The sequence below is a fragment of the Melanaphis sacchari genome, unplaced genomic scaffold (assembly GCF_002803265.2).
Source record: "Melanaphis sacchari strain LSU unplaced genomic scaffold, SCAv2.0 Contig123_pilon_pilon, whole genome shotgun sequence".
Taxonomy (NCBI): Eukaryota; Metazoa; Arthropoda; class Insecta; order Hemiptera; family Aphididae; genus Melanaphis; species Melanaphis sacchari.
The window spans coordinates 810,057-834,399 of record NW_020270491.1 but is presented as its reverse complement, the minus strand read 5'-3'; the positions used below and the strand labels follow the sequence as shown (position 1 = coordinate 834,399).

Genomic DNA, 24,343 nt, shown 5'->3' with positions numbered 1-24,343 from the left:
ACTACTGCAAATTATTTATTAGATAATTTTTCTGTACATTTTGACGTATCAAAATTAAAACTGTGCTTACGAGTACGAATAGTTTTTTTCTTCAGATTATGATAGATACTGCTTATGAAGCATTCATTTTTATAAAAGTAGGTACCTACAGATATTTTTAGTTTTTAGTTTTTTACGACAATTGTTAATATATATATTTATTTTAAATATAATATTAAAATGTAATATATTTAATAAATATTATGTTTTAAGTACCTACATGTGAATTAAATTTGAGAACTCTTGACCCGTAGTCATCAACTTTTTGGACTTACAACTAAGTTTTTTTGGTCTAAATTTTTCGTGACCCACATAAGCTTTGTAGAAAAACAAAATAAAGCTACAATCGCTTAATGTTTTGTAGTAGGTAGTACTATTATAATTTATAACTGAATAGTAGGTACTAAAAATTACATTTTAGTAGATAAAATATTTAATAATTATGAATTGAAAACGTATAAAATTCATACAAAAAAATATAATAAAATAAAAAACCATACAAAGGTTTTTGTGATGTTTGTCCTCGAGTGTTTTCATATAAAACATGATAAATTCCACCTTGGCTCAATTTGACTAAGCGTAATTCGTAAATCATCTTCAGCTTCAAGTCTATTTCGTATTTTAAAAAGAAGATATTATCGCGACCCAATTTCAAAGCTTTTTATTAGCTTTAAATTTAAAGACTCAAAAATGGGTCGCAACCCGCTGGTTGAAGACCACTGCACAGTGCACTAGACTAAGACTTACTTGTAAGAAACTTTATATTACTATGAGCCATTAGGTCTTGGCTATACAAATTGAATATTTTTTAATACATTTTCAACTGTAAAACAATTTAATGAATTTTGTCCTTATTTAAACTTTTGATGCTTTTAAAAATAAATTATACTTAATATTTGGGATATATATTTTATTTTTTTAATTACCCACTTGACTTAATATAACTATCTATATGATCCAATAATAATATTTTTAAATGAAAATTATTTTATTTTTATTGCATAAAATATAGGCATATAATTAACGAATATTAATTTAGCTGTTTCTATTTCCAACTCAAAAACCATTAATCATTAACCGTTTCTTCTAGAGGGGAACAACAAGTCAACAAATATCAACAGACAACAAATAATAATTTATAAACATTGTGTTTGTTGACCTCATAAGAATATCAAAATGCTGACATTTTTTTTATAGTATATAAAATTCATATCAAGTATACTTGATCATTATATATTTATTGATACTGCTAATAAATAAACTGTGGTTAAATCTAAATAATATATATTAAAATGATTGCATTGAGTTTGCGTAGGTAGTTATGCAGTATCGGTTAACGTTCTAATGACTGATCATAGGTTTGAAAATAAATTTATTTTATATTTTATTTTTTAATAGGTATTGCTTTATCAATTTATTTTATCATTAGTAATAATATCATTGATTTATAAACATTAGTATAAAAAATAATTAATATAGTATAAACTTATACTATGTAGTACCTTTTTATAATCAATGATAATACATTAGGTTGAATTAATTTTGATCAAGAACATAACATTTGAAATATCATTGTGTGTATACAATTTAATAATATTCGTAAAAGTTTTATGTTCTTATGAGTAACGTTTTTGAAATAAAAGAAAATAATAAGTATCATTATTTATAGTTGAATTATGTAATTTCGTTCAAACTTAAACTAAAAATATCTAAATAAAAAAAAATTATATTTATATAATATTTTATAACTGCAGCACATTTTATAAAATGTCTACTGCAAACTAATTTGAAATTTTAGTGCTTTTAAAATTGAATTATTCCTTTTGAACTCATATTTTAAATATTTTAAAGAACAGGTTGTATGGGATCTTGACGATCTTGTATTCAATTGTCAAGATTATTTAACAGAACAAACAATTTTTAATGACGGCTTTAGAAATAAAAAAAAAATTTAATTTTAAATTTCTAAAAATAACTAATAGATAATAAGTAATAATCATAAACCACCGTGTAAAAAAATTAATTGAAATTAAGAAAAAAAATTTAAAACATTAAAAAAATAATATAATTGTTTATAAATAATTCAAAAAATGTCAATACATTTTGAAAATAATACCACGTATAGAAAATAATAATTTAAACATCTGGTGATAATTTTAAATGTCTATGGCTATTTGCTTTTTTAATTTTAACATATTAAGAAATAAATTTGTCAAAAACTAGTTAAGCTTGAAAATTTCTGTTTTTCCTTATTTTTTTCCTCAATAATTATGTAAAAGACCGGACATTTTTAACCCCCCAAAGTATTAAATAGATCCAATTTACTATTAAAAACACTTCCAAATTTCAATATCGATGCATTTTTATCGCCTCAAAAGGTGATTATAAGCACAAATTAAATTATAAAACACATTATTTAAAATCAATAGATACATCATTCCATTCGAATCTGCAGAAATCAAAATTTTAAAATTTATATTTCGTTAATTTTAGTAAAAAAAATACATATTTTATTGATTTTCATAAGTAGAGTTTACTTATTTAACATTTTCTAATAATAATTGATTTTACTTATCTATTTATTTTTGTATTTTAAATAATATCTATAAATCTTAATAGGTACCTACTTATTCTTGTCTTATGCATTCTACGTTTACTACACAATATGTTTCTACTTGTCATACGCGGTGATCTACCACATATTATGATATGTATTCAATTAAAACATTAATAAATAGGTACATAAACAAGAAAAATTATAGTGTATTTAATAATACACGTCACAATATAATCCCAATTTAAAAAAAATATGTATTACATTAGGTACGTACCTATAGAAAAATAGTTTTCAAACAATATGTATTTAAGTTTAAAATATACTGTAATTTTTATTATTTACATTGGATATAATCGTCTCTTATAAAAAAAAACATTCAAACGTGTTACAAAGCATGAAATAAACTGTAACTGATTATCTCGTTTATTATTTATAACCAAAGTCACAATTATTACTAGAATGAAATTTTATTATAGTATTATAGTATTTATATTAAAGTAGCAACGTCTGAGATAAAGCTCAATATCATCATCGTCGTCGTCGAATCGTCAGAAATGTCCATATACTCCGTAGGTATATGCGCAGTAGACGACAAAATATGTGTGGTAGATCGCTACGACAAGAATACTTCTCGATATTATTTAACGTAAGTATTTATTGTCATCGTCACAGTCAAATATTAATTTGACGACAATGATGCAATACGCATTTAATCATTATAATATCTGACTTACATACCGAAATACTATTTTAGTATCTATGTTTTATAATATCTATCATCCATTATATTCATACCTAAGTAAAGTAGTTCTACACGATTGAAGTTTGACAGTTTTTTTAAAAACTTATTTTCCATTTGAATAAGTTGTCAAAATTCCAACTATAATAAAGTTATCCTCCATGCCTTCAATAGAGTAGAAACTTATTCGAATGACATTTTATCTACAGATGATAATTTAGATAATATTTTATTCGAATGATTTTTTTACAATTATTCAATTAATATTAATACATTATTATTAGAAATTTTCAACTATGAATATTCGACTAAATTTCAAAGAAAACTTTTCGAAGAATAATTTTCGGTTAATTTATTTGAATAAACTTATGGTTGATAATTTAAAAAAAACATATATTAAAAGCAATAACTGACATTGTATTTTAAGTTACACGATTGTAAAAAAAACAAATATAATATATCAATAGAAGAAAAATTAGATGAGTATTTTTTAATCATATTTTAATAATAATAATTTAGCAATATTATAATATGAATAATATTTAATAATTAATAATCATATTTCATAATAATTAGGTACAACAATAATAAATAGTATTAAATTATTAAATAATAATAACAAAGATGTAAATAAAAAATAAAATAAAAATTATTCGAATAATTGTAAAAAAAATCATTTGAATAATTATCTTAATAAAGTTTCAATACAACTATAATACATTTATTTTATCATATTTTACGTTTTGTTTTTGTGCATATTGTTAATAACATTAGATATTTTTTATCAGAATTTTGAATAATTTTTTTGTATATTTTACAATAATTTTAGTAGATATATATTTTGTTTTTTTTAGGTACTACAATTATTAATGACTAATGTATACATGGAGACATAGAGTCAAGGTACTCTTTATATGTTATTACCTCTTAAAATACGTTAACATTTTAAGAACTGAAATTATTAACTAGAACTAGGTTAAGAGGAGATTCATGTAATAAGTGACAATATTTAGCATTAAGTCAGACATTAGATAAGTTTTAGTAAACTAAAAACAATATTTCGCAAAATAAAATTTAGGTTAAACCATAATAATATAGGTAATATAAAAGCTCATGAGAATTATTTAATTATATTATTAAATGTAGGTAAGTAGGTACCTACTGCAATATTTTCATACTAGGATGGTTTTGTAATTAGGTATCGACTTTCGTTATTAATACCAATTAATAATGTATTTATTTAAATTGTAAGTAAATTATCTACTCATTTAAAAATGATTCCGATTTTATCAAATAAATATTGAAATGTTTGTATAAGTACCTACTTGTCAGTATATATAGGTGTCCGCCTTAGTATAGTAGCTACATGATTATGATAATTAATACATTTTCAACATTTATGGATACCTACCAAGAATTAAGATGTAAGTTATACGTAATAAGTTTGCGGCACTGTACAAATCATGTCATTTAACGATACAGTGAAAACTGTCTAAAGCGGAATCGCATGGGACCAACAAAAAATTCCGCTTTAAGCAGTTTTCCGCTTTATTCAATAAAACGGAAAAATTCCGGATTATTCAATTCAAATGAATAAGAAATATCAAAGAATATTTCTCAATTTATTGTTTTAAATACATAACATAATTCATTAAAATTTATTAAATTTGATCAGTTGATATTTTTCATTTAATGAAAGACACTTATATTTTGACATTTTAATACCTATTTAATGCGATGAACGGAAGATAAAATAGAATTAAAAGTGTATGTACGACTGTTGGTGTAAGACTGTTTCACAGTTACAAAGAAGAAATTTTGTATCGTTTAAGATACGATAATATGCATTGTATGTACAATACTACAATGTACATATTATATTTTACGAATATGTACCTATAGAACAATTTTATCTTCTTTATCACTATTTAACGATGTACAATGTACATCGGCATATCTATATTTTATACCTTATTTTTGGTTTAGATTTGATACGCTCGTGTCATTTTTCCGGTTTATGCAAGGTTTTTACTTGCATGGGACTTACAAAATCGTTCCGTTTCCGCGTTATGAAGGTTCCGTTTTATTGAAGTTAGCGTCTATATAAAACTATAGGAACGTGCCGGGACCATAGAAAAATTCCATATTGGATAGTTTTCCGTTTTATTCAGGGTCCGCTTTAGACAGTTTTCACTGTATTAGTAACAAGTACCGACATCAGACATGGAGGTATGCATATAGTTTGTTTTCTATGGAGGTATATTTAACTATAGTGATTATTAATTATTTATCCTACAACTTAAGAATCATTTTGTTATGTTATTATATGAATATTATTACTTTATGATGTTTATGTTTAGAGATCGTTCACATTAAAGTATTCTACAACACTTTTTTGGAATTGAATTTTCAAAATATATTAGCTATGAGGCATGAGCTTACTATGTATATTATACAGCGTACAGATAGCGTGAAGTAACATAATTTTTTATCATTTATGCTATCACACGTTTGTCAGTTTATCATTTTCTTGTGAATAACAACAAACGCACGTTTTTTCGAATTTCTGTTGTAGACGTTTTACTTTGTTCTTAACGTTAGTATTTTTTTTCGAAGTTTTTTTAACTCTGTCGAATGTCATTACTCATTACAGTGGCATAAGAACTGAAACAAATTAAAAATGGTCGAAGTGCTTCGTGACAAGGAATTTTTAGTCAAAGAATACTTGGAAACTCGTGGATTATACAGTCATCATATTAACTCTTTTAACGCATTTATCGATAGTGATTTGAAGAAAATCATTCAGCAAAACCATTCTGTACGAAGCGATGCAGATCCAAATTTTTATTTGCATTTTAAAAATGTTACCGTTGGCCATCCACAGGTACAATAACATAATAATTTAGGTTACATGCCATACGTATTATTTATTTTATGAATATAATAATTTATAATTATGTTTAAATAATTTAATAATAATAGGTATTATGCTAATAGTGCTTAATATAGGCAAATAAAACATTACATTATAAAATATCGATTTTCGTTTTCAAATTAACAAAAATAACTATGAGATAAAGAAGAATAGAAACATTATTCACATTGGAACCTAAGTCTTTTTACAGCTTGATTTTCGTTATAGAAATACAAAACTAAAAATAATACAAGTAAAATAATAAAAAATCTATTCCAATTTTATTTTTTATCTTTCTATCAAATTAAAAATGTATTTAAATAATAATTTATTATTAATTTAATTGTATTTTTTCAATTCATCTAGTAACAGCCTGCAGGTATATTTAACAGATTATCATATTTTTAATGGGATAATTGGTTAAACTTTAAAAACATAAATAAATTATGTATATTATTTTCATTTTTATCTTTTTTAGTTGTATAATATATTCACATTGTAGAATATTATCAATAATTGAATCAATGATAAATATTTTTTATTATCGTATTCATTAACTCAGACTTTTTCTTAATTTATTATGGTATTTTCTGTTCTTCAACATTTTTTTACTAGTGTGTTCTATAATATTAATGTAACCTGAAATTAATATAATCTGAGCCATGAAAATGATTTATTCTTTTGTCCACACATTACATAGACAAAACCCATTTACGCAGAATCACTTTTTGAGTAATTTTAAAGTGAAATCATTCATAATAAAAATTACAAAAAAATATTTTTGAAGGTATAACGTATCTAATTAGCTAAATATTATTTCAAAATCATTTAAACTTATAATTTATTTATTTTGAAAGTTCAATACTATGTCAAATAATAATGAAATATATAGTAATTCTATGATTACTCAAAATTATCAAAAAATGGTTTTCTGTAAAGGCATTTTGTCTTTGTTACGTGTAGGCTAGAAAAAAAACAAACAGTGCGCTGACATCTTCTAAGTATATGTTTTAATGTTATTTTAATATTGCTTTTAATCATTATCATTAATAAAAATTATTTATTTTTTGAAAAATTATCGTCTATCTTTTATAAATATGTTATTAATTTTACTTATACTTTGAATCACAGTATTAACATTATCTAAATAATATAAAATAAATTTTTAAGTTTTTATTTTTAACTAATATGTATATATTTTTAAATTTACTTTTTTTACTTAAAATTGTTTGATTTCAAAGTTTTTAACTGAATTAATGTTAATAATGTATATTATAAGATCTTCATTTTTGATAGAATAACAATATTATTTTTTTAATCTATTAGGAATTAAATAATTAGTATTGTAAAGCAATTCAATTATCGGAATTTTTCATTTATTTGTTTAACCATATAACTTTTAGAATGTTTAGAATTATTACTTTAGATGAAGTAATAAAACTTAAAAATTGTATGCAATAATTTTATTTTATTTTTATTTTATTTTTTATGTTATATTTAGTTTGAATGCAATATTGTTTTTTTTTCTGATAGCAATAATTAGACTATCAACTAATAGAATCTTTCATTTTAAAAGTACTATACTACACATAAAGTTCAAAGGAATAAATATATATGTTTCATTAAAATCTTCCAGGTTACATACAATAATTGTATCATAATAGTTGTTCATAACTTTATAATATTCCTAATAATTAGTATATACTGAATTAAATAAACTGCTTTATCAAGAAATTCTGTATAATAAATGATAAAAATAATTTTTCAAACATCAAAATAAGCCAATTAACTTTATAAACCAGAAATTATAATATATTATTGAAAAACTGCTTGAAAGCACTTTAAAACAATATAGTATACATTATATCCCTGTTAAAATAAACCATTATACTAAAAACACTATTAAATTACAATAAAAGTAAAAAAAAATGTTTGAACCTTAAATAAAAATACAAAAAATAATTGATTTATCGTAAAACTTTATGTACTGTTACAAAGCTACAGTCAAGAGCTTTAGAATAGTATACTCTATAATTCTATGCCATTAGACAATCATATTCTTTACAACCATAAACTTTCCCGAGGCTCAGAGAATATTTATATTTTATTTCAAGTGGTTTGATTTAATGATTCAAGAGAACACTCTAGACAATAAAAATCCTACATTTAATTATGATATATAAATAGCTAGTGCTATGACTTATTTTTATTAATTGTCGTCATCAAAGTTTTCAAATTCATTATATCTAAAATAAATTTAAAATTTTTTTATAAATACTTAAATATGTTTACAGCTACAGTAGTAATTCTTTTTTTCTGTTTATTTTTGGACTTTAAATTTTTGAATTTTAACTTTGTTCAATTTATAAATAATAATTCATGTAATAAATACAAACTGTTAATCAATTATTTTTAAATGTAACTTTTGAAATATTTTATATTTCTAATATTTCTTTTTCATAACATTCTGATGAAAAATGTAATAAAAAATTCAGTATGAGAATTAATGATATTTTTATTTTTTAGGTAGATGATGGTTTTAATGTTACTAGAAATGTTACACCACAAGAATGCCGCCTACGAGATTTAACATATTGTGCTCCTATTTATGTTGATATTGAATATGTTAAAAGCGGCATGAAATATCTTCGAAAAGGATTCATTATTGGTCGTCTACCTATAATGTTAAGAAGTAATCGGTGCTGTCTTTACCAGAAATCAGATGCTGAGTTAGCAAAAATGAAAGAATGTATATATGACTCTGGTGGTTATTTTATAGTAAAAGGAACTGAAAAAGTAATATTAATGCAAGAACAACCTGCCAAAAACAAAATATTGGTCGAAAAAGATTCTAATGGAGTACCTACAGTTCAAGTAATGAGTAGTACTGTTGACAAAAAGTCTAAAACTAACATTATTTTTAAGAAAAATTTAATTTATGTTTGTCATAATGCTCTTGAGGAGAATATACCTTTTGTTATTTTTATGAAAGCCCTTGGTGTCTGTTCAGATCAGTTGATACTACAGATGGTTGGCACAGAGTTTGCTATTATGAATCAAATGTATCCATGCTTTTTAGAAAGTAGCAAGTTAAATATTTATACTCAAAAACAAGCTCTTAGATTTATTGGAGATCGTATTAAAAAAATGGGATTTACCTCTGAAGACTATGATAGCAGAGTTATTACTGAAGTACATGATTTTTTATCTACTGTAATTTTGGCTCATATACCTGTGACTAATACTAATTATCATATGAAAGCTATATACACTTCAATCATGGTTAGACGATTAATTTTTTCTTTGTCTAATCCAGATTTATTTGATAGTAAAGATTACTACGGTAATAAGTGTTTAGACTTGCCTGGGTCATTTTTATCTTTGCTTTTTGATGACACCTTTAAACGCTTCACTTTTGAATTGAAATCTGTAGCTGATAAGAATATACCAAAAGTGAAGGCTACTCCATTTGATATAATCAAGTACATTAGAACCGATACAATTACAAATGCTTTGGTATTTGCTATTCAAACTGGTAATTGGTCTATCAAGAGATTTCGTATGGAAAGACATGGTGTTACTCAGGTCTTAACTAGATTGTCATACTTATCAGCTATAGGTATGATGACTAGGGTCAATTCACAGTTTGAAAAAAGTCGAAAGGTATCAGGACCACGTTCATTACAACCATCACAGTTTGGAATGTTGTGTCCTTCTGATACTCCTGAAGGAGAAGCTTGTGGACTCATAAAAAATATTTCACTTTTAGCTCATGTGACGACTGAATCTGTAGACGATGATGCTGTATTACGATTAGCTCTTGATTTGGGAGTTGAACCTGTGGGTTTACATTCAGTAAACGATTTACATGAAGATTATACGTATTTAATAATATTTAATGGAAATATCATTGGTTCCACTAATAAATGTATTGACTTTGTTGAAAAATTCCGGAAATGTAGGCGGAAAGGTATATTCAGCAAGTTTATTTCCATTTACATATCAGAACGGCACAAGTGTATTTACATCAACTCTGGTGATGGTAGATTATGTCGACCGTATTTAGTTGTAGAAAATGGTCAGCCATTACTGACTAATGCTCATATTGATGACTTAAAAAGAGGGTATTGTACATTTCAAGATTTTATAGATCAATCTCTTATTGAATTTATTGATGTCGACGAAGAAAATAACTGTTTAATAGCATATAATGAAGAGAAGATTGTTCCTGAAACTACTCATATGGAGATGGCACCTTTCAGCATACTGGGTATATGTGCTAGTGTTATACCTTTTCCACATCATAACCAGTCACCTCGTAACACTTATCAATGTGCTATGGGTAAACAAGCAATAGGTACTATTGCTTTAAATTACCAACATAGAATAGATACACTTCAATACAATTTGTGGTACACACACATACCAATGGTTCATTCTAAAGCAGTACCAATGATCAATTATGATAAGTTGCCAGCTGGTCAAAATGCTACTATTGCTGTTATGAGTTACTCCGGCTATGATATTGAAGACGCTATCATATTGAATAAGGCTAGTGTTGATAGAGGTTTTGGAAGAGGTGGAACATTTAGGAACTCCAAATGTTTCTTAAGACATTATCCAAATCAAATGATGGATTCTATACAGGGACCTATTGTTGATAATGCTACAAAAAAACCAATCTATAAACATAGGGCATTAGAAAATGATGGTATAGCAGCTATTGGCCAACCAGTATTTGATAAACAAGTCACAATCAATAAAGCTACACCAAAAACTATTACTGTAGAAGATGTAGGTGGCGATAGAGGGTTTAAAGAAACGCCCTTATTTTACAAAGGATATGACCCTTCATATATTGACAAAGTGATGATAACATCAAATAGTGATTGTTTTTTGATTAAAGAAAACTTTAGACAACCAAGGCGACCTGAAATTGGTGACAAATTTAGTAGTAGACATGGTCAAAAAGGAGTGGTTGGTTTGATTGTAGATCAAGAGGATATGCCTTTTAATGAAGTTGGAATATGCCCAGATTTGATTATGAACCCTCATGGTTTTCCATCTCGTATGACAGTTGGTAAACTTATTGAACTTTTAGCTGGTAAAGCTGGCGTATTAGAAGGCAAATTTCAAGACGGCAGTGCTTTCGGTGGTGCAACTGTTACTGATATTAGTAATGAGTTGCAGAAACATAATTATAATTATCTGGGAAAAGATGTATTATACTGTGGTATTGATGGTAGACCAATGGAAGCATATATTTACTCGGGTCCAGTTTTCTATCAACGTCTGAAACACATGGTAGCTGATAAGATACATGCTCGATCCAGAGGACCTAGGGTGCTGTTGACTAGGCAGCCAACTGAAGGTAGATCAAAAGATGGTGGACTTCGAATGGGAGAGATGGAAAGAGACTGTCTTATTGCATATGGTGCTAGTATGCTGATTATTGAAAGATTGATGTTAAGCAGTGATGTGGTGGAAATGGACGTTTGCAAATTATGTGGTTTATTTTCATATTCTGGTTGGTGTCACATGTGCCAAAAAAGTAATTCAGTTTGCCGAATCAAAATGCCTTATGCGTGCAAATTACTATTTCAAGAACTGCAAGCAATGAGTATAGTACCTAAAATATCATTAAAAAAATATTGTGATTGAAAAATATTTTTATTATGAATTTAAAACCATTCTATGTTTCCTAAGTTTATTTGTTTAATAAAATAATTTTAATAAATAATTTGTTATTGTTAACAAAATTGATGAAAACATAGATTTATAAAACATCACAATTTTTGTTTAATGTGATATAAAGATGAGTGTTTACTGTTAATTTATTATTGATTTTTACAAATAATTAAAGATTATTACTTAGCCTCGAGACATTTTGTTTGTCCAGGTCACTAAGGGCCACAGTTAATTTCTCAGATATTCAGTTTTAAAATAAATTTTAATTTACTTGTATTAATTAATTGCTGATGTTCAAATTTTTGGGTTAGTATTCTGTAAAAGTAGTTGTCTATGTTCAATACTATTCAACTTATTATTTCAAATCTATCCTTTAATTCTTTTTAACAAATAATAATTTTAAAAAATCTTACAATTTCTTAAATAGTATTCTGTTTATTTAATGCTTTTTGTTTATAATTTATAAATATTAAATAACATACTATGAGCTTTTAAAACTGAATAAATCGAGAATACACTTTAAAAATATCTATTGAGGTCTGATCTCTGTTGTCCATTTATTAATTTATGATAATATTGTTCTTAACAAAATATATATTTTAATTCATTAATAAAATCATTTTCAGTACTTGTATAAATAAATATATATGTTTATTAATTTTTTTATTGCGTCAATAGAATATTTTTGTTTTTTAATGCTTGTACCAAAGCAGAATAATTATAGTTATTTTACATAAAAAATGTCTTTTAGTATTTTGGCCAATTTAGGTGAATTTTTGTTTTAATTCTAGGTAAGAGCACTAATATTATGTTATAACTCTGATGCTATAATTTGTAGACTTGGTGTTGACTATATAAATAATAAAATAATAATAAGTAGGTACATTATTTTTAATTTATACACAAATTGAAAACTTGAAAGCTGTTTATATCTAAACAGATAATATATTCTAAAACATAGGTTTCAACTGTTTAGGTGACCTATTATTTTTTTTCTAAATCTCACAGGTCAAATTCATAAAAATATATATATCAAATGACTAAAAAGTAAAAATGTATTAAAAAATGAATGCATTGCTTAAAATGTGCCTGTGGACTTCAAATAGACAAGATGGATTGCAGGTAGAAGAGCCTTAAGTGTGTGATTTGGCCAAAATAAAAATGCATTTAAAAACAGGTAAGCAAACAAATCATAAAAGTTACTCACTTGAAAACTTTTTAACAAATAAATACCTATTGAAAAGAAATTTACTGATCTTTGGAAATATATTTAATATTCTTCTTTATTTTATATATTACCATCCTGTAAATTAATAGTATTCACTTCTAATTTGTAATTAATTATCATCAAAGTTTTATTTAAAACTTTTTTTTAATGATGATTTTAATTTGGATACAGTATACTAAAAATATTAAAAGCTTGAAAGAAATTGTTTATTCTTTAAATTATTACTTAAATAATACTCAATTTGCATTTCAATGAATCTATTTTTTTGATGCAAAATTTATTTTTAATATCGTTTGATTTAAAATAATTTTGAAATGTGGTTAAATTTATAGATACATTAGAATTTGAAATTTATGTGAATACAAATTATAATTACCATTAACTTTAACATTAAAGTAGATGGTATTTAAATATTTGTCAACAATTCAATACAAGTAAATTATGTTAATTTAGTAGTAATTGATCATTGTAATTCAGAATTCTATATACTTGAATTTATAACAACAATTCTTGACTGAACTTAATTTTTATACATCATTCACCTAGCAGCTAGCTTATTACAAATTAACTTTTTTAATAGTACCTATATCTGACCATAAATATGATAAAATCTCAAAATATTTTAATTTATTTTTGATTTAATTCATCTATTGACCCACATATTATTATTAGATTTGCATTATTATGCATAACCTGGAATTTTTGTTATAAATTAATAGTTAAAGATTAAAATTTTCAATATTACTATGATAGTAAATTATCAACATAAAAATATTTCATAAATATAAATATTAAAAGTGGCGGATTCAGAGGGACTTCAGCTCTCCTCTTCTCAGACCTCTTCAATAGTCTGCTTGTCTTTTTACAATTATTTTAAATTGTGTAATAACGCATTATAATCAATTAAATTAATTAAATAAGTGTAGATTCGATTTTGTATCATAGGAGTTATTTTAAAATTTGTGATAGTATAATTATTATTATAGGATAGGTATACCTGAATAATATAAACGATTTTTAATCTAACTATAATAAAATTAGTAACGTTCTCTTAACCATATTTTTTTCATATTTTTAGGAACACTTGACCTAGAACATCATAATGTATATACGGCTAAAAAGTAATTTTTTAGGAGTCCTCCATCCAAAAAAAAAAAAAAAAAATTCAACTATGGATGCGTCACTGAATATTAAAGAATTTAGACTTGTTACACGTTTGGATAGGAACTTATTTTATATAATTCAGATTTCGTGATATATAGTCTTAGAAAAAAATGAATATTTATTTAAAAAAAATAAACTTAAATATTAAATTGTGTATACATTAGTAAGTACTATATTAAATGGCTAATTTAAAAAATATGATTTTAAAAATATATCGGAACATTAGTTCCAAAATTTAAAAAGACTTCATCTAGTGACAGTTATAATATAGTGTAGGTATTTATATAATATTAAATAATATTAATTTGATTGATAAATAAAAATTTTTAAAAAAAAAGTTAGGTTGAACTTAAAAATAAGAATAGTAAAAGATATTGTACAACCGATGATCGATCTACCAGATATTGTATATGTCGAAGTGTGTTTCTCTGTCTATTAAGATTGTAATATTATTTGATTAATCCAGTCTTTGAACTTTGAGATTCTCATGTACACTCCGGGACTATTTGGTTCGCCACATCGCATGCCCCACGACACGATACCCACCACGACCCAGCGTTTGTCGGGTCTCTGTACAACCAAGGGGCCACCCGAGTCACCCTATATATAAGAGCATTTGATATTTAATTTATCGGTTTGAATAAAACAAGTTGCACGATTGATATAGTTTACTTACTTTGCATGCATCGACACCTCCGCTTTCTGTGCCCGCGCAGATAAATGTGTCCGGAATTTGTTTTATATATCCAGCCGCACGGAACATTTTTTCACAAGCGGAATTGCTAATTACTGGAACTGCTACTCCTTGTAGAATAGAAGGCGAATTTCCGCCTGTAGAGAATCATATAAAACTAAAAACTTTTTGGCTTTTGTAAATATTATACATTATATAGCAGAGGCGGCCAAACAGTCGATCGCAAACGATTTTAAAGTCGATCGTTTTTAAAACAATGGGAACTACTAAATTGTTAAAATTATCATTATTATATGTTTTTATAAAATATAATAATATAAATAGCTATGTTAATATCAAATTAATTAGTTACACTACATTCAATACCATTATTTTAATTATTTAAGAGTGGCATATAAAATAGAATATAACTAAACTAAACTATGCATTTATATTTGTATACAGTAGTCAGTAGGTTTATTAACTTCGATTATCCGAACAACTGGAATCTTATACTTAATTCGGTTAGGCTAGAAAGTTCGGAACTTTTTAAAAATTGTATGAATATGGGTTTTTATATACCCATTTAATATTATGTAGTACCTACGAGCATATAATATTATGTATATTACATATTATATTTTTTTTTTCATAAATTTATCACATTATTTGTACGTAATAAATGTAATAATTGTAAAAAAAAAAAAATAATGAGAAAATCGGTAGGTATACCGATTAGGTATCAGCTGTATTAGCTGTAATGTTCGGATATACTTATAAATTGACGTATATTTTTGATGTTTTGATAATAAATGAGAGGGTTTGTGTAACGGAGGTTCGGATAATCGAGGTTATATTGTAATACCATTTATTATAGCAAATTGATTTTATATATTATTAACACAATTTTTACCATAATACAAAGTTCCCCAACCAGTAACATGAGCAGAAAATCCTACAAAATTTAAATCGTCTTCTGGAATGCAAACTGGTAAAATGTTTGGTTGAAATTTGACAGGTTTATCAAATTGCAATAGTGCCAAGTCGTAATTCGGTTTATTTTTCTTAAACTTTGGATGTATAATTACTTTCTGCAATGTCCTAGTTACATTACCGTGAGGTTTTTTCACTGACAAATCGTTTTCCCCGAATAAGAGATGTAAGTCTCTCACTGGAACGCTAAAAAAAAATTCAATTTAATCAGTTTAATAAGAAATACTCTAATGACCGTTGTTGCCGTCGCGAATATACCTATATAAAATAATAAAAAACAAATTTTAAAGATAAGTTAAGGTGGATAGACATCAATAACTTTGCGCCCTGGTGCTATATTTTTGTTACCTATACAGGATAGTGTTATATGGGGAACAAAAAAGGAATTTTCGTCAAGTATTTACGTTTATTTATTTTTATTATAACATAGTAGAAAAGAAAATTGTTCGAAAACTTTTGGTTTGTACTTATTCTCGTTTTTTTAGTTTTGAAAAGAACTGTATAAGTTTTATTCCGACTTTTCTAAAAATATCAACCAAATTGTATTTGCTATCAGAAATCACCCTTAAAATTTAAAATAGAAGCATTTCTTTTGCTTCAAGAGATAAAAAAAAAAAAAAAAATCAAAATTAAAAATAAATATTCTATTGTAAAACCATTTATCAGCCTCAATCTAAACTAAAATAATAAATAAGAATATTTATTTAATTACTTAATTTTAGTGTACAAAATTAATATATGATTTCGTAGCTTAAAATGTATTGAAATATCAAATGATCAATTTAATGTAATGTTCAATAGGTGTAAACAAAATTGAAAAAATGTATTTAGTTTTTTTGTTATTAATCAAATAATCTCCGATTCTTAAAATGATCAAATAACAATATTGTATTGTAATTGTATTAAAATTTATAATAAATTATAATAATTATAAATGCAAATAATAAATCCTTTTAAAAAATACTACCCGGGAGACTATCGTTTCCTCGTAAAATACATATGAATAAATACTAAGTAGGTACACAAATATAGCATAAGACATGATAATAATATATAACCGATAAACTATTTATTATATTTAATATATTTACTTTATGACACAATGAGCAGTAGTTATAGCCCAGTTTTCATTGAATAATACCGCTCCGCATTTGTGTAAAAACTGTATTTTATGTCTTAATGAAATCTTAAATGAAAAAACGAATTGTATTAGTTATACTCGTAAATTATAATAAGTATCGATATAGGTATTTATAAATGGGCTGTAGCCCATTTGCGCCACGAGGGTTATGGACATTTGCGCCCTAAATAAAAAACTTAACACCTTGATTTATAGCTCAAATGCGCTCATTTTGCATGCAACGTTGCTGTCAGTTATCGTTTAAGACAAATAAGTAAACAGTAATCATTTTTAAAATAATGATAAATACTACACAGTATATATATATATATAACATACTATGTATCTATATATTATTTATATTAAAATTAATAAATTAGAAATTTGTTCAATTGCTTCGATGAGTGATTTAGGAACTGGGGGTAATGTTTTTCGACATACGCTGTGCATACTGAATATTATGAACATCAGAATGCTTAGCTGTACTGCTCGTGGAAAACTTTGTACCTACGTATTATTTTATCGGTCGTAAAGTTAAATCTTCGCAGGCTTTTCTTTTACATCTATCTTGAACGTCCAGTAAGTTTTAACTTTCTTCAGTTTCCGGATCATGGGTATGACTGTCTTTAATTTCGGTTAACTTCGTTTTTGAATTATTGATTTTGACATATTATGCACTATAGGTTTTTTTACACAACGTCAACTTGACTAACGTTTACTCAGGTGATATTTAAAATAACGAAAAACTAAACAAATTTTTTGTTTACTTGAAAAAGTTATATAAAATTACATTATATTATAGTAGTACTACTCATTGTCCATGTACAGATGAAACTGACACTTAAAATACAATTAATAATTAATGCATTTTTATTTAGTATAATCTTTATTGATTGGGATTTTACAATTACGATTTTAGCACGATTAACGACAAAATATTATCACTATCGATTTCGATATTGTTTTCGATTAGCATGGGTAACGACAAAATATTATTCTAAATTTTATAGTTATACCAATATACTCAATAAATGGTAATGTCGTACAATTTTCACATGATCTTAATCGGGCGCATATGGGTTATGATTTGGAGCGCAAATAGGCTACGATAAATCCGTTCGGGCACAAATGGGTTGCACCGTATACAATGTATACTATACATGTATTTACCTGCCACGGCCACTCGCCAAAAGCAACATTATCGCCTCCAACTATTCTAGTTATTGGAATAAGTTGCCTTCCGCACGCTTTTTTTGTGAAAACAGAAAATTTATTTATTAATTATATCCGTGATTATTAATATTTAAAAATAAATTTTAGACTGACCATCTTTATAGTTGGACATATTAAAAGAAATTTTTTCGGTATCAGTAGAATTTGTTGCGGTCGTCAAATTAACCTTAGAAGGGTATTCACGAGTACTGCTTTCTGTTAATGGTTTACCAAAAGTATTGTTAATGTGTGTTTTGGCAGTAAGTGTGTATAGTGGAGAAATATTCGAATCATCGACGGCTGATAATTTATGTGTCACTAAAACCAGAACATAAAATTATATATATTATAAATATATATTGTGTTATAAAAACGTAAAACGATATTTTTCATTAAACCCATTACCCATAAATCTAACCATACTCAGAGTTATAGGTACATTAATTATTAAATAAAAAACTTTTTATTATACTTTATTTTCGTTGATCTAGAGGATTTTCACAATTATTACACGGAAAGATGTATTGGTGTAAGGTGGACATATATCACATTTAAAACAGAATTGTACTTTTTTGAACATCATGCCTCTTTATTTCGACAGATTATTTTACAGCGGAACCTCTATTTAACGAACTTAAAAATTCTTTAAAAAAAATTGTTAAATAGAAATTTTGTTAAATTTCACTTAAAAAACTAATTTTTAGTGTATGAAATTCACTCAAATATATAATCATATAATATATAATTTATGTATAATATTAATAAATAAATTAAAATAAAATAAATACTTTTAATTATAACAAATACATATTATGTACCTAATATTTTAAAATGTTGTAATCTTCTTTTAAATCGCTATTACTTTCTACTGCATATACAATTTTTCAGTGGACCTGTTTTACCCAAAGTAATATTATTCATCGTAAACGAAAAAAAAATGTTGGCTACTACTGTCCACGAGTCTGTATGATACGAATATGAAATATTAAAATATATATAAATATATAAAAAAAATTAATTCAACTTATACATAGAACATTCAAAATTTTTAATTAAATTATACACTGTAAGCTCACTAATTAATCAGGTAAGTAATAATAGAAAATTGCGCTGAATGTACGGATACAATTTGAGATAAAATTACACGCCACAATCGCGCCAATATATCAGACAAGTCACTCAATATTATAATCGAGTTACAATTTATTTGAATAGCCTTTACTTAGTTTGGCTGCAGTGTTTTTAAAAAGTAAAAAAGAGAGGGAAAAAATTATTGCTATTAATAACTATACGAGTAAAATTTTAGCTTGGAAAATATTACAACTGGCTCAATTCGTTGGCGCTGTATTAAACATAATTGTTTAGCAAATATATATATCACTCATGGAATAGTAACAAGTGTTTGAAATTCTATTTAACACGACCACGAACCATTAAATGAAAACGAAAATATTTACACTGTAAGTACAGCGTGTAAATGTAAAGTTATAGATGATATCCATACTTATAAAAAAAAAAGTAATACAGTAGAATCTCGTTAATCCGGCTGTATTAACCTATATGTACCCATATGTATTTATATATAAATTTACTATCGTAAACGATAAACCGTTAGATAAAACTAAGTAATAACAGATCTAATCCTAATAAACAAAAAGAAAACTGCTTTCAAATTAAAAGATTTTAAAATCATTTTTTAATACGAGTAAAAATGCGTTTTTTTGTGAACTCCCCATTAATCCGGCGTTTTCGTTAATCCGGCGTGGTCTGATATGTGTCGGATTATCAAGATTTTACTGTAATACTAAAATTGTAAACACGAAATAGCTTTTTTATAGATAACTTCACTTATGACGATATGAATAAAATTCAAAATATTGTATATAAAAATCGTAGAAAAGTTCTGCTAGTAATTCTTAGAAATATTATAAATATTAGCTAATTTAGCTTTAAAAGATAAAAATGTGATAACTAGTAAAGGCTAACAATTTTCAATTCTCAATGATTTAATAAAAAATATTGTTATTTTTTCATGTGATACAAATTTAAAATTGTTACGTGAGGTTGATTCGATTTATGTTGATGAAACATTTAAATGCTGTACTTGATTTTGGACTCAAATATTTACTATACATTGCTCTAAAAATAAAAGTTATATTTCATTGGTTATTTGTAGTTAGTTATTAGTTTATTACAATGATAGTTTATCAGTTATTGATACTTGGTTACATGATGCATTTGGTTTAATATTTTTAAAACTTGAAGAAGTTTCTGACTGTTTTGTTGAAGATTTAATGACCGATTGTTCAATTGTTGATAGAATAACAAAATTCTGTGATTATACGTGATTGGAAATTATATTTCAGATGATAATAGGTACTTTTCCTCCTGAGTTTTGAAAGTGTAACTCTTTAAGTATTAGATTAACAACGAATACATGAGAATTATTTCACTCGTATTTTAATAAAATTTTCAATACAAAATCGCCGTCTATCACGCCATGATTGGATTTTATTCTTAATGAAATCCAAACCGAAATTTATCATTAAATTAATAAAGCAATTTTTTTTGAAAATGTCGAAATAAAACTCAGTATTGAAGCGATAAGAAATAAATCAATTTTAAATTACTCAATACAAATATAGTCGAATTACACATTATGAGTTTATCAAAGCCATGTATCATAATTTAAATAAATATTTTTTTTATTATACATGAAACTATTTATTTTTTTTTATTTATGAATTTTACTTTTATATATTTAAATTCGCTTTTAAATGTCTTGCATTTTATCCATAAGCCATAGCTTTGGTAAATGATTTGTTTTTTATTACAGTCAAATTCGCTTATTATGATCTTCAAGGGACCAAGAGAATCTGATCATTATAACTGAACTTCATTATATCCGGATTATAAAATGTAACAACACATAAGATATAAAACCAACCAAATACATTGCTTGGAATTGTTTTACCCGGAATATCGTTGTAAACGGCATCGTTATAAGCCAATTCGACTGTATAACTATATTTGTATATGTGTTTTATATTTACATTGACGCTTATCAATAAAAAGATTAAATAGCATTTTTAATTAAAAAAAAATACAACGGTAACTAAAATATTTATTTTTATTTTTTGTTTATAGTGAATAATTTTAGAGTATAGGTAAAAAAGATCATATGGGCGAAAACCAAAAGGTCAATTTTAAGCAAAAACATGTACATTTGTGTGTAAAAGAAAAAAATAAATAACAGCAATATATTTTTAATATATTTTATTGAGTGATTGTAATTGAAATTAATAGTTATAAACAACGGTTTTTATGTTACGAGCGTTGAATGACAACGAAAAGTTTTGTTATTGTCAATGTTATATAAGCATTTATTGAGGCATGGCATATTGAACAATGTAATATTATGAACCCACACAACAAAGGTAATGCTTTATATATTATTATGGAACAGAAAAATATTATCTCTAAAATATAATTAAACATAAGAAAATCAGTGCACAATTTTTAGAGGTTTTTTTTTAGAGCTGAGCAAATTTGTCTGCCTGTTTGTTGTATAATATATCAATGTCGTAATTTTATATTAGTAGTAAGTTCAGTTAAAAAAAATAATTGTATTTAAAAAAAGCTATATAGATCATAATAAGATAGGCATTAATTATTACTTTCAGCCTCAGCCAGATTTTTTAGTAGGTGGTACTTAATAAAATAAAAACGTGTTTGTTAAATGAAAATAAAATTGGGTGGTAGTAATAATATTACTTATTAATATTGTTACGTAGTTGTAACTTTAAAACTTTGTAAATGTATGAGACGGCGTGACAAATGAATACCTAACAATATGTAAGAGAATACGAAAGGAATTTGATGTTAAATTGGACAATGACAAGGTATTTATATTAGTCATACTGAGTACATTATTAATTTAATGTAGGTACTCAGTATCTACTAAAATAAAATATAAATACTGTAGGTACCTACGTAATTTATTTTATTTTATCATGATTCAGTATTATTATTACGATGGAATTGTCAAGGCACACACATTTACATAATCGTTGTGGCCCAAAAGATAATAATAATAAATTTAGTGAAGCAATAAAAAATATAGTTAGATGTATAGACGAACTTTGTAATAATACAGAAGAAATATAACACAAAACACATATATATTATATATATATTATTTTATATACGTATATTTAAGAGCATCATGAATAAGTTTAAGATAAATACGATATTTATTTTCTCAAACCGGAATAAGACGTAAATAGTGTAGTTGTAGCAACCTACAAAATGATGAATGACCAGAAAATTAGGGAGCACTATCTACGATATATTTTTTTTAAATAACACGTTTTTCGATTCGAAATATAAATTATCTTTTAACTTTTGTTGATTTAATACAAGAGTTTATGGTACCGTAGATAAATATTTGATTGTATTTGTAGGTATCTAAAAGCCTGTAGTTGCCGTACTATCATTTAATTGAAATTGTTTATTTCAGACGAATCACAGTAAGTATGGTAGGCCGTAAGACATAAGATGATTATATATATATATATATATATATATATTTAAAATAACATAAACTCCCTATAATTTTATTTTATTTTTACCGTTAATGTCTTATTTATTATAGTATGTCCAATAAGTTGAAAATATTATTTAATATTTTATTATAGTTGAATATTTATGGGTTTTCATAAATTAATTTAAAAATGTAAGTATATTGTACAATAATCTTATAAATACAAATTAAATATTCAAAAAATATGTTCACATAGGAATATAGTTATATAGGAGCCCCAAATCAGGATCTGTTAAAATACTGTTTTGTTGATTTAAAACATTTCAAAACATAATGTGTAGGTAATATAATATACAATAGTCAGATTAAGGTATGACTTACCTTCTACGTTTTTAGGCGCAACGAGAGGAGCATTGTTACCGACTTCGTCCGACTTTGATTTCAATGTTGTCGTTGAAGAATTGACACCAACGATATTATTTTCTAATGGTGTGTTAATTGTATTGCTGAATTCGTGTGTTTTGACCGGAAGCTTAAACCGAGAAAGAATAAAGAGAAAGTCTGATGGACTGATGTGCACTATTAAAACAGATACAAGTATGATATAATTATATCAACTATCTATTATATTATTAAAATGTGAAATGATTTACATTCTGAACATTTAAGTCGAGATCATAATAAGCATAATGTCTTTACTATTAGTTAGTCAAAGTGATGTGAAAAAAAAAACAAGAAAATGTTTAAAAAAAAACAAACGTAGATCATTAGATAATTTCTCGACTACATCAAAATTCCATTAGTACTAATGTTTATAAAATGATATATTTGAACAAGTTTCGACTTGCCTTCTCCCTTATTGGACATATTGTGAGGACCATTTTCGATACCACGAGAATCGGTTATGGTTAACATTATCGTTGAAGAGTTTACATAAGTATTTTTTTCTTCCGATGGTGTATCAGTAGTATTGGATACGTTATTTTCAACCCCAAACGTATACCAAAAATGAATAAATGTCATATTATTTAAGTCTGGTGTACTGTGCATCACTAAAACAGAAAAAAAACACAGTATATATATATTGACCCGTTGTCAACTGATGTAGGTACCTATTATAAAAACATAAAACGATTTCTATTTCCTTTATCTGGAAATCTATTGATCTATACTATCTAATTAACATTATTAAAAAATAAAATAAAAACATATTCAGTATATAGCCATGTAAGTATACATGATTTATCTTCTTCCTTTTTGGACATATTGTGAGAACTGTTTCCGATATCAAGAGAATCGGTTGTGGTTAACGTTATCGTCGAAGAGTCTACATAAGTGTTTTTTTCTTCTGGTGGTGCATCAGTGGTATTGGATACGTAATTTTCGACTGCAAACGTATACCAAGAAGGAGTAAATGTTATACCATTAAAATCTGGTGAACTGTGCATCACTAAAACAGAAATAACATAATAT

General features: G+C 25.5%; 2 protein-coding genes across 2 annotated transcripts in view; one reads left to right on the top strand and one right to left on the bottom strand.

Annotated features, from left to right (window-relative positions):
* The first annotated feature begins 5,882 nt into the window (after positions 1–5,882).
* On the top strand, positions 5,883–11,949 carry LOC112590955 (DNA-directed RNA polymerase III subunit RPC2). Its single transcript, XM_025334572.1, has 2 exons — positions 5,883–6,219; positions 8,776–11,949. The coding sequence occupies exons 1-2, from the start codon at positions 6,016–6,018 to the stop codon at positions 11,908–11,910; spliced, it is 3,339 nt and encodes a 1,112-aa protein (XP_025190357.1). The 5' UTR covers positions 5,883–6,015; the 3' UTR covers positions 11,911–11,949.
* Positions 11,950–14,677: 2,728 nt separating this feature from the next.
* The window catches only part of LOC112590958 (serine proteinase stubble-like), an 11,452-nt gene continuing 1,786 nt past the window's right edge, over positions 14,678–24,343 (bottom strand). The window contains exons 4-12 of the mRNA XM_025334576.1: positions 24,108–24,320; positions 23,719–23,922; positions 23,252–23,449; positions 18,442–18,645; positions 18,286–18,362; positions 17,087–17,181; positions 15,916–16,181; positions 15,006–15,160; positions 14,678–14,929 (exon numbers count right to left, since the gene is read on the bottom strand). Of these exons, the coding sequence (XP_025190361.1) occupies positions 14,765–14,929; positions 15,006–15,160; positions 15,916–16,181; positions 17,087–17,181; positions 18,286–18,362; positions 18,442–18,645; positions 23,252–23,449; positions 23,719–23,922; positions 24,108–24,320 (1,577 nt within the window). The 3' untranslated portion in view covers positions 14,678–14,764. The remainder of the gene's footprint in view (positions 14,930–15,005; positions 15,161–15,915; positions 16,182–17,086; positions 17,182–18,285; positions 18,363–18,441; positions 18,646–23,251; positions 23,450–23,718; positions 23,923–24,107; positions 24,321–24,343) is intronic.